This window comes from Apus apus, chromosome 17, assembly GCF_020740795.1.
Source record: "Apus apus isolate bApuApu2 chromosome 17, bApuApu2.pri.cur, whole genome shotgun sequence".
In the NCBI taxonomy this organism is placed as follows: Eukaryota; Metazoa; Chordata; class Aves; order Apodiformes; family Apodidae; genus Apus; species Apus apus.
Genome location: NC_067298.1, coordinates 1290058 through 1301223, shown reverse-complemented (window position 1 = coordinate 1301223; position 11166 = coordinate 1290058). Strand labels below are relative to the sequence as shown.

Below are 11166 nucleotides of genomic sequence, written 5' to 3'. Positions count from 1 at the left end.
TCTGACCTAAATCTCCCCTCTCTCAGTTTAAAACCATCACCCCTTGTCCTGTCACTGTCTTCTCTGGTGAAAAGCCCCATCCCAGCTTTCCTGGAGCCCCTTGCAAGTACTGGGAGTTGCTCTAAGGCCGTTGTGTTTGGTTTCTACATAATTCCTCCCAATGCTGTGGACTGAGACGTCTCGCCAGGGTTTTGTAGCAGCAGGGACTTCAGGCAGTGCAGCTCTGTGCAGGGTGGCTCATCAAAAACCCAACATGCCTCAAAAGAACAGGTAAATTCCAGCACTCTGGGGAAGAGGGAATGGCTGAGATGCCCCCAACACTGATATCCCAGTGCCTGAGCAGGTCCCTGGAGCCACGGGGGGAATGGGGAGTGGGAAATCGGGAGAGCACGTGGAGTTTCTCACTTCTCGAGGAAGGACGCAGCCATCGCCCGGGCCCTGGAGATCCAGCCTCTCCAGGCGGGAAGGCTGGGCTGCCTGAAGGAAACGGGGATCGACAGGTCTAATCCAAGGGCTGCAAATTGAAACCCTGGAAGGATTTCGGGCAAGGGAGCAGGGGAAGGGGCTGGAGCAGGAGTCCTGCAAGGAGCAGCTGAGGGAGCTGCGGGCTCAGCCTGGAGAGCAGGAGGCGAGGGGGGCTGGGGTGCTCTGCTCCCGGGGAACAGGGGACGGGAAAAGAGGGAAACGGCCTCAAGTCACCCAGGGGCAGCTTAGAGAGGCCAGAAGGAGCAATTTAATCCTGGAAACATTCGAAGCCAGGCGTGGTGAGGCTCTGAGCAGCCCGGTTAGAGGGGTCCCTGCGCGGGGCAGGGCTGCACTCGGCCAGCTCCGGAGCTCCCTGCCAGCCCGGAGGCGCAGCCCCCATCCCGGCAGGGGCTCCCAGGGCCGGGACACGGCGCTGCGGGCGCGGGGCAGGGCGCCCGGGCAGGGCTGCGCCTCAGGGCGCGGAGCTGCCTCCCGCCCGGGCGGGGCCGCCCTCCTCCGCCCGCCTGCGGGGGGCCCGGCGCGTTCCCGCCTCCCGCTCCTCAGCCAATCAGCGCCTCTCCTCTCCTCCTCCGCCCCGCCCCTTTCCTCTCCCCGCTCTTCCCATTGGCTGCTCCGCCCGGCTCATTATGCGGCGCCGCGCGGCTGCCATTGGCGGGAGGCGCTGTCAGTCAGGCCGCGCGGCCCGCCCCCTCGCTCCCCATCCCCGCTGCCTCTGCCCGGCGCCGCGGGCGGGAGCGGCGGGGCCGGGGCTGCGGGAGCCGGGGCTGCGCTGAGGCTCCGCGCTGCCCATGAAGCGCCGGGCAGAGCCGAGCCGAGCCGGGACAGCTCCAGCCATGTATCCCGGCGCGCCCGCGGGCACATGGGGCAGCGCTTGAACCGCTGCCTCGATGTCCCCGTCGCGCTGCCGCCGCTGAGGCGGAGGCTCCTGCTGCTCTTCATCATGTTCTTCCTCTGGCTCTACATGTTTTACTCCTGCGCCGGTTCCTGCGCGGGGCTGGCGGCCCGCGGCTCCCCCGCGCCTCCCCGCCTGCTCCCGCCGCTGCCGGCGGCTCCGGGGGACGCGGGCGAGGAGCTGAGCCCGGAGGAGCCGCGGGCAGCGCCCGACGGAGCCATCTCCAGCTTCCTCAACGGCTCCGGCAGCAAGCGGCTGCCGCAGGCCATCATCATCGGCGTGAAGAAAGGGGGGACGCGGGCGCTGCTGGAGTTCCTGCGGGTGCACCCGGACGTCCGCGCCGTCGGGGCCGAGCCCCACTTCTTCGACCGCAACTACGAGCGGGGACTCGCCTGGTACCGGTACGGGACGGGGGGCCCCGGGGGAGGGTCGGGGTGTCCTGCCCGGGCGGGGGGGGGGGGCTGCGCGGCCCCGGGGCCGTGCGGAGCGAACCGGGAATGTCCCGGGAATGTCCCGGGAATGCCCTTCCCAGCCCCCGCGGACCCCCCGGAGCCCCGCCGAGCCCTGCTGCTCTCCCCGCTCGCGGAGGCTGCGGCGTTGCCGGCGCTGCGGGCCGGACCCGGTTCCGTCTTTACACCGAGGTTGCATCTTAATTTCACCTACGTATTGACGCCGTGACTTCGTTAAGGTTCCGAGGCTTTTGCTGTTTGTTTCTGCCCGCGGCTCGGGGTGCCGGGCGTCTCCGGGATCACCTCCCAGCGCAGCTTTTTTTTTTGGGGCGATTTTCAGCGGTTTTGGGAGCGCAGCGGCAGCGCGGGGCTGGCAGGCGGCAGCTCCGCCTCGCAGATAAAACTTCCCCGAGCGCTTCCTACGCTCTTCTCCCCGTTAACTTTCTCCTAACCCCTGATAATCAGCTTTGTCGCCGATCAGTTGCTCCGGCTCGCGATTGCCGGCCCGGGGATAAGGTAGCGGTGGGTGCGCGGTGGTGGGACGGGGGCTTTGGGGACGGGGTGGAACTTTGTGGCCGGGGGAAAAGGCTAAATGAAGGGTTTGCATCCTGGAAGGGTGGCTGCGTGTGTGATTTTGCGAGGTGTCTGTGCGGGTGGGCTTGGAGGAGCAGGAGCCCGGTGCTCTCAGCCCTGGCGGGACGCGGGGCCGCGCTGCCCCGCGGTGCCTCTTCATCCCTCTATGGTCGAAATTCCTCTATCGAGAGTATTTTGAATATGTCTTTCTGCAGAGTGTTTACGGGAACACCGAAGCAGCAGAGATGGAGACTTTGAAGCTGGATGGGAGCTGTGAAGTTCTGAATTTCAAGCTCTTTGTAGACTTGAAACTCCCACCCTTCAAGTCCGGTTGGGTTTATGTCTCTTTTTTTTAAAGTTGCCATCCCTCAGCAGTCAGTGAAATGAAGGCAGGGTAAGATCTGGCAAGGAGGAAGTCGTTTTTGAGAGCCCTTGAGTTTTATGAAATTCTAGGATTTTGATGGGAGGACGCGGCGTCTCCTCCCTCGGCAACCGCGGTGAAGTCTTTATAAATTCAGTTGTTTTTAAAAAAAATATTAATAATCTCGCGTTTGGAAAGGGGAACTTGCATGTAACAGAGCAGGAGACCTGTCAGGATTTATTAGCAAAATGGTGTTGTACGTGTTGAACTCTGTTTTTAATTAGGCACCTAAATTAGACCGTAAAATGGTTGATTAATCTTTTACAAGTAAGAGGTGGGAGAAGGAGAGAATAATACTTTTGATTCCGTTGATGTGTTATCCCAGATGCAGTGGGCAAAAGTCAATACTTAAAACATACCCCCTGTTCTTAAATTTGGCGGAGCTGGAGTCGAAGTTGTGTGTAACTCCGTCAAGTTTCACGTTATCAGCTGCTTGATTTTAAGCAGCACGGACCCCATCCCTGCCGACCCCCTGCTGAGTAGTATTATCTTTGCAAAAGAGATGTTTTAACTGAAATAATAGTGAAACCGAAGGGTGAAGCTCCCGAGCAGTGAGTGTGAGGGAAGGAAGGTCTTGAAAACACTCGAGTTGATTCACCCCGAGGATCGGAGCGTGTCTGTGGGACTGGGACCTGAATCGATTTGGGGGGGGGAGGAAGGACTAAATCCTGCAAAATGTATGGGTGGAGGATGTATTTGCTCAAATAAACAGACAAGTCGTTTGGTAATTGTGCATTATTTCTTGCTTCAGTTGGAATTACATGCAGAAGTTTGTTCCTCTAAGTGTTGGTGTTAGAAATCAGATACTCCGTGGCTCAAAACTGCCCGCACTGAGTTTTGGCTTCTCGGGCACTCCTCGAGAGCGTGCTTGTTTCTCCCAGCCCTAATGAGGCTTTTATTTATTATCTTAAATGTCGATAAGGAGGTACATATCTATTTTCTTGTTAGTGGCCCAATAAAATCAGATTAAAACCGCTGCACAGCCCGGCGGTGCCAGCGGCCGCGCAGCGAGCTGGGCAGCCCTGCCTCTGCTTCTCGGATGCTTTTGCACGAACCGACTGAACTCTGGCACTGGGGAAGTTACGTGTGCCCTCAGCATCCCGTCCTTGCTGTTTAAATCTTAATTTTGTAGCTTTGAAAATACGAAGATGCAGTTTTTGACCCCTGTCTTGCTGAGAGTGTATTTTATTTGACGGGTTTCTAGGTCAAACTGGTCGTATCTGTGAGGAGGTTTTGGTTTCTTTGTTTGTTTAAGTTGTTTCTGCCATATAAACCAAGTGTTCTGATGTAATGTTTCCTCTTCTAAGAGGCAGAAGGCATCACAAATTTTCTTATTTAGCTTGATGAAGGCTTATATTTTGAGGTATTCGTGATTAATTGTGTTCATGTTTCTCTGCCTGAAGTTCTCATCTATAGAAAATAACTTTTGAAGGGGATTTTTGCTTCTTTTTTTTTTTTTTTTTGTCAAGTGAAATGAAATCAGTTTGTTGGCTTGTTTGGGTTTATTTTTTCCTTTGTGTGCAAGGCAAAACGGCACCAAGTGATGCTGACCCCTGTTCCTAAAAAGCAGAGGGAAGCAAGGGAAGAAATAAATCAATTGTTCGATAGTGAGATAGCCCGAAATCTAATGGAAATAACTTCTGGACACACATAATGGGGTTTTCCCCCCCGGTAATGAAAGCAGCATGCTAACTGCTTCACGTGGAAATATGTACCATGGCAGAGGAGAAACGGGATCCAGCCACTATTGCAGACTATTTTTTAAGTAGTACCAGGGATTTTTGGATAGTGAGGAAGTTTCCTCTCCACAGCAGCGAGGAGCTGGGCTCCGCAGCCCGCGCTTGTGTCCCTCTGTCCGGAGGGGCAGCCTGCTGGGAAGTTGTTGTCTTACAGGTTTCCTGTATATTTGTGGGGGGAAAAGTAATTCTTGCAAACCTCAAAAATCAGTTATTGAGATTGTTTTTCTCAATTATTTCATGCAACAATAACGCGTTTTTAAATATACTTGGGACTTGAAAGCCTTTTGTCCTATAATGACCGTAAGGTAAGAACGAAAGATCTTGTTATTAATGTGATGTGGGTTTTCGGGGTTTTTTTTTTTCATGTTTCGATCATTTCAGGCCCAGTGGGCTGTAGTACCCAATGCCTCCTGCTGTGGGCTGAGTGTTCCCAGCCCCACTCAACATCACTGATTTATATGACAAGTCTGTAGCCCTCTGCTAGGAAACCCCGTGTGGGCTATACCGGCCGCGGCGGTGCTAGCCCAAGCTCCCCTGCCTCTGCCAGCACAGAGGGGAGACCTCTTCTTGTTCCTTTCTGGTGTTTGTTTGTTTTGGTTTTTTGTCAGGGGAAGTTCTTAAAACACTGGGGCTTCATCTTCCTGCTGTTGCCAAACTGCCTAAATTCGTTGTCAGTGCTGAGGCTGTGGGTGGTTTGGGTCTGCAGGATCAGGCCCTATCATCCGGTGGTGCGCAATGAACAGCTTCAAACATCAGTTTCTTAGACTCCCCAGTCACTTAAATAAGCACTGGGGACCTTGGTGAATGAAGTGTTGCTTCATAGCAATTCCTAAATAGGGAGAAACTTCCTGATATTTCGGAAATGTATTTATTTTGCCCTAGGTGCCTCTTTTTTGCTCCGAGGAGCGTGTAGGGGTGCCAGCAGCGCAGTCCTGGTGCTTGCAATGGGCCAGGCTGGGAGCAGGGGAAGGAGAAGGCAGTAATGGCCAAAGGATGAGGGGTGAAAGCCCTGCTGAATCACGGGCAGGGCTTGAGCAAGGCAGGATTTTGTCCCTGCGTTTGGCCCTTCTCTCTAAATCCCGACTTCACAGTGGAGCTGGTAGCGCTTCAGTGCTGGCATGGACATGGCCGGCTGCTTGTAAAACTCAACATGTTGTTTCCATCAGGTGTCAAAAGGTTCATTAGCTCCAGGAAACTTGGGAATGGTCTTGGTTCTCCCAACTGGACTTTGGGTACAAACGACGGTATTTGAGCAAAGACTGATTCCTCCAGCATGTTCCCGTGAGCTGTTTGGTTGGAATGAGCGTATGCTAAAGAAAGGTTGTGTTCTCTGCAGTGGCTTTGCCAAGCTGCTTTCAGAGGTGTTTGTGAAAAGACAAAAAGATAATAAAAAATCAACTATTGACCTTGCATTGTGTTGTGCTTTAGTGAGCTGGGACTATTAATGGTCCCCTCGATGGCTGCAGTGCTCCTCTGGCCCTTCCAGCAGCTCCCCGTGACCTTGCCGAAGCCGCTGTGCGAAGTTTGAAAGAAAATGGCCCCAAAAAAGAAGAGCTGGGCTGCTACAATCAGTCAGCAAGGCCCTTGTGTTAGCATGGGATCATTCCTTTAGATCTGAGGAGGGTTGAGTTGTTCAAACAGATGGCAAAGATTATTCGTGTTGCTGGGGTTTCAGTGCACTGCTCCGTTTCAAGCATGTTGCCCGATATGACGCACGTGACAAGTTCTTCCCAGCACGACGCTGGGAGGGGGGGGACAACATTGTCTGCTGTGATCAGGTTTCATGGCCTCACCTGTTGAGCTGCTGAACTTTTCAAAGTTGACCATACATTGGGGGGGACTTATTTGGATGGTGGATCTGCCTGGCTAATCGTGTTAGCACAAGACCGCGTGGCGTGCCGGGGAACGTTGTGCTCCGTCTTGGCATGAAAATGTTGGGAATGAAAACCCATGGGCTTGACTCTGGGGTTGGGATTTATTTATTTTTTTCCTTTTCAAGTGGGCCATGGCAAATGTCTGTAACACACACCAAGCTTTGGATATCTCAAGGCGCTTTCAATGCAGGCTTTTGTTTTATAAAAGCATCCAGCAAGTCCTGGATGTAGCGGCTGTAAAAACTCGACCCAAACGGCCATTCCTTTGAGCTCTATTTCTAACCTGTCCCTGCCCTGGACTTGTCTTAACATCAAGCTTGCTAAACTATTAACCCATCCCAAGTAACAAGAAGTCTAATTTAGTCATCATTCAGTGTGAGCATTCGTGTCTTCTGCTGGTGTGGCCATGGATGATCAATGGGTTCAGGGGATAATGGATTGGCCAGGGCAGTGCGGAACGGTGAACATATGGGCTCAGAGAACAACAAATAGCAGGGCACATTATTTCAGCAGAGTAATTAGGGGTCAGGGGCTATCAGCTGCTACCTGTTGTCACCATGTGGTGCGTGAGGAGGGGCTGGAGGAGAGGCTGCTGCTCTGGCTGGTGAAGTGACTAAGTGCTATGCTGGGTCCTGACTTGCTCCTGATGACTGTACTGGGACTTGCCCATGCCATTGCAATTTCAGGTCTTTCAGCAGCTCGTTGTGATTCTTAATTAGCTCCCAAGAAATGCCTTGTGCTTTTTAGAGGAACTCAGCCCAGCAGTGGCAGCTGGGAGGCAACTGAGTAAATGGACCTTATCTTGACTTTCTTAATGGAAATGAGGGCTCCCATGATGACGTATTGATTATCAGCAGGCTCAGAGGGATGGTGGGGTTAACTCAGGGCAGGGGTTTACTGGTGCTGTCGTGTTGCCATTAGGAAGCTGCTCCTGGACTGGAGGTGTTAAAAGCAAGTCTGGAAGGGCATCACATCATGACAAGGGGAGGAAGCCCAGGTGGGGACTGCTCAGAGGTGATGTGCAGTAGACCTTAGTTCATCCATAAAGGTGATGGGAAGGAGAGAACCTCTCCTGGTGCCACACTGGCTTTAAGTGTTCCTCATGGTGGTTTTCGTCTTTGTCATAGCTGTGAAGAGGAGGAAGGTGGACTTGGTGATGGTGATTTTGTACATGGTGTCCTCGTACTGAGAAGGATGAGGAGGGGCATGTGGGAAGCTGTGGGCTGGCCACCTTGGCTGCTGACCTGCTGGACCTTGGATCCCAGCTCTGCCACCACATGTGCCCCTATCTCAGGAGTCACTCAAGAGAGGCTCAGGAACTTGGGTGGCTGGGGTTTTAAATGGTGCTGGTGGGACAATAAAAAGAGGAAAACAAGTGTAGAAGCACTGCTGGCAGAAGACCTCTGCACTGATTTCAAATAAATTATTAATTCGCTTTTGGATGTTTCTTCTTTTAAAGTAAGTGAGCAAGGCAGTGCCCTGTCACAGGGTGGGTAGCAGGGAAATAGTAAAACTTTATTTACAGAAAAATAACACCATGTTCTGTTAAATGCTTTACCACTGTGTTAACCTCCTCAGAAGCACCCTGGAATGAGCCTGATAGAAAATTTTCTTTTCTCCTCTCCCTACAGAAGAGGGATGGAAAGAGGACATCTCTACCCAGGGATGCTGTGACTTAGTGCTGGCTTCAGAGGAGTCATGAAACTTTATAGCAGCAGAGGATCTGGTCCAGAATTGAATTTGCAGCTGGCCTTGGATGCTGGGCCATGTGTGGCCAACCCTGTCCTCTGTGTGGCATTGGACGGCAGGTCTGAGGGGCTCAGCTCAGCCCTGGCTGGAGGGATATGTCCTCCCTCATAAGGACAGCCCCTTGCCTTCTTGTCACTCTTTGCTGCTAAAATTTGTGAGACCAGAGCTGTAATCTGGCCAGTACTGCTGGGGGCTTCTGCACATCCACCCAAGTGGCAAGTTGGAGTGAGTGATTGTCACCTCTCCTGTGACTTGGCACAGCCGCTCCCACCGGTGCGTGTTCCTGGCAGCAGCTCTTCCAGAGGAGAGCTGGTTCCCCATTCTCACTTTATATATGCTGGTGTAGAATATTATAGGTGGATGTATAGATTTTTATACATCCCTTGCTGAATGTGAGTGCAAAGCCAAATCCTTTGTTGCCACAGCCATGGTCCGGCAGCACTGAGTGTGGCTGGAGTGAAAATACCAATTCTCATTAAAAAAATGTACTTTTCACGTGGGAAGTTGGCTCTGATGAGGAGACAAGCCTTCAGTGGTGTGCTGATAGCCAGGGCTGGACCAGGTCCCCAAAGTTCCCTGTGTTTAGCACAGTCTGAAGCTCTGCCCAGGTGAGGGCTCCAGGATCAGACCCTCTGGGTGTGTGCTGGGTGTGTCCATGTGCTGTGAGTGCCCAGGATTCTTCCCCAGAAGCCAAAATCCACAACGGTGGATTAATTTTACAACGGTTCACTTCTGTAAAGCAGCTAGAAAAGCTTTAATGTGAAGCCCCAGCAGCCTGTCTCAGCTATCAAATGCAAACTTGTCTTAAAACTTGGGAGTTTGCAGAGTACAGGTGAGCAGGGTGTGGAGGTGTAGGAGATCTTTAGAAAACTGATTTGGTGAGTGATTCAACGCAGGAAAAGCAGAATCCCCTGGTGTTACACTGAGGTGAACTTGCATTAATTTGCATGTGGAGCAGGGTGGGTTGGACTGTGGGGGGCAGAGGAGCCCAGGGATGCAGGGACCTTCCTGTCACTAGGGGAAGGACAGAACCCCACTGTGTTATTAACAGAGTGCTTTGCTGCTTCATTGAGCTATTAAATATTTGTTTTAAAACTGGCAGGGCCTGCAGCTTTGGCATGCCTTTGGTTTCTTGGGGCTTTTTGGTTGTTTGGGGTTTTTTTGTTGTTTTTTGAAAAGCGTTCAAGAGCAGGTTGGATGGGGCTCTGAGCAACCTGATTTAATGGGAGGTGTCCCTGCCCATGCAGGGGGGTTGGAACTTTAACCTGATCTTTAAGGCCCTTTCCAACTCTTAACCATTTTATGATTCTATGATTTGACTTGGAATGGAAGCAGGAGGTGCTGGAGGAGACAGCAGGTGTGTCGCAGCCCTTGGGTCCCAGTGGGGCTGTGCATGGTCCTGAGCTGGTTCATCCATGAGGATGGGGACGTGGCTGCTCAGTGGGAATGGCAGAGGGACCCCATGGCTCTGCTCTGCCCTGTGTGTCAGGGAGAAGGGGATGCCTGATGCCAAGGTGCCATGCCTCTGTGCTCCCAACCCCCTGCACCTGCCTCTGGTGCCATATTTAGTGACTTGTGCCAGATCAGAGCTGGTCCCCACGAGCACCAGGACTGTCCCCATCTTCTTCAGGCAGGCTTGGGTAGGGGAAGCCCCTGAGGGTCTCACTCAGGAGCAGTAGGGTGATGGGCTTTAGGGGTGTCTGTAAACATCCCTGAGCATCTGGCCTGGTTTCACCACAGCTGGACTGAGCATTGGCCCTTCTCAGTCAACAGCTTAGAAAAGTCCCTCTCCTTCCCTCTTCCTCAGCACTGAACTTGTTGCAACTTAACACAAAGCTTCCAGCTTTTTCTTTTTTGTTTTGTTTTACTATTTAATTTCCCTCTCAAGCTGGTCTGGTAGCTAAGGAGCCCTGGGCTGTCTGCATGCTGTTTGGAAAAGCAGAGGGAATAGCTAATGGGGGGGTGTTGAGCAGCAAGTGAAGCCTTGGGAGGGAGATAGCAGCCTTGCCAAGGCAGAAGTGGAATAGCTGGTTATGTCTTTAGCCCAGGTTTGCTCCAAGCTGACAGGGGCTGGGAGCTGCTCTCTGCTCCCAAGGCTCTTGGGGACAGGCTGGCACTGCCTGGACAGCCAGACATGTGGGAAGGCCCTGGTGTCTCAGCACACACCAGCACCTTGGCTGGCTGCACCAGGCTCCACCAAAGACCATCTCAAGGTCACACTGCTAAATGTAGTGTAATAATTAATTAAGCTATATATAAACAGCAAGCTCATATGGTCCTAAAGCAGATTAATTTCCTCTCTGCCCAGGAGTTTCCTCTCACCTGCCTTCCTCCCCGTGGTCTTCTCCTTCCTGGGTTCCTTCCTGGGTGAGCCCTGAAGTTGTCACACACTCAGGCATCCCAGCAAGGCTTTACTGGTTGGGTTCAGCAGCTGCACAGCTGGGGCTGAGCCCAAAACTGGTAGAAATGGAGCAATGCCTGCTCCAGGGGACTCTCCAGGTCACCCAGTTCTCTCATCAAACCCAGTCCTCTTCTGGCTGCTGCTGGAGGAAAGGACACGTGCAGCACCTCTGCCCTCCCAGTGGGGATCACTTCACTTCCTAATGGTGCCTGGTGCTGGGAATAGTTTAGTGCTGGGAATAGCTGCCAGGGTTTTCCTTCACCAACAGGTGTTTCAAGACTCCTGTTGCTTCAAGGCTAGGTATAGCAATAGCTGAGCTGTGTCATTTTTTTAACCCCACTTTGGTGTGGGGTTAAAGCTCCACATAAAGCCTGTTCATGTGGGGTTTGCAGCTTTGAGGTGTTAGAATATGCTGGGCTGGATTTCCTGGAAGAGAAACTGTCTTGCATCTATCCAAAACTGGTCAAAACTCACCCACTGCCAATCCCAAAAGTAAAAAAAGTTAGGTATTTGGTTTAGTTTAAACTCCTGATTATTTTTAATGTAGCTGCAGAAGCACCCCAGGAAGATTAAAAATCACGT

At 52.6% G+C, this 11166-nt stretch overlaps 1 protein-coding gene across 1 annotated transcript in view; it reads left to right on the top strand.

Annotated features, from left to right (window-relative positions):
* The first annotated feature begins 1179 nt into the window (after positions 1-1179).
* Positions 1180-11166, top strand: part of LOC127391712 (heparan sulfate glucosamine 3-O-sulfotransferase 3B1-like) — a 29563-nt gene continuing 19576 nt past the window's right edge. Inside the window, exon 1 of the mRNA XM_051634784.1 lies at positions 1180-1779. Within this exon, the coding sequence (XP_051490744.1) occupies positions 1346-1779 (434 nt within the window). The 5' untranslated portion in view covers positions 1180-1345. The remainder of the gene's footprint in view (positions 1780-11166) is intronic.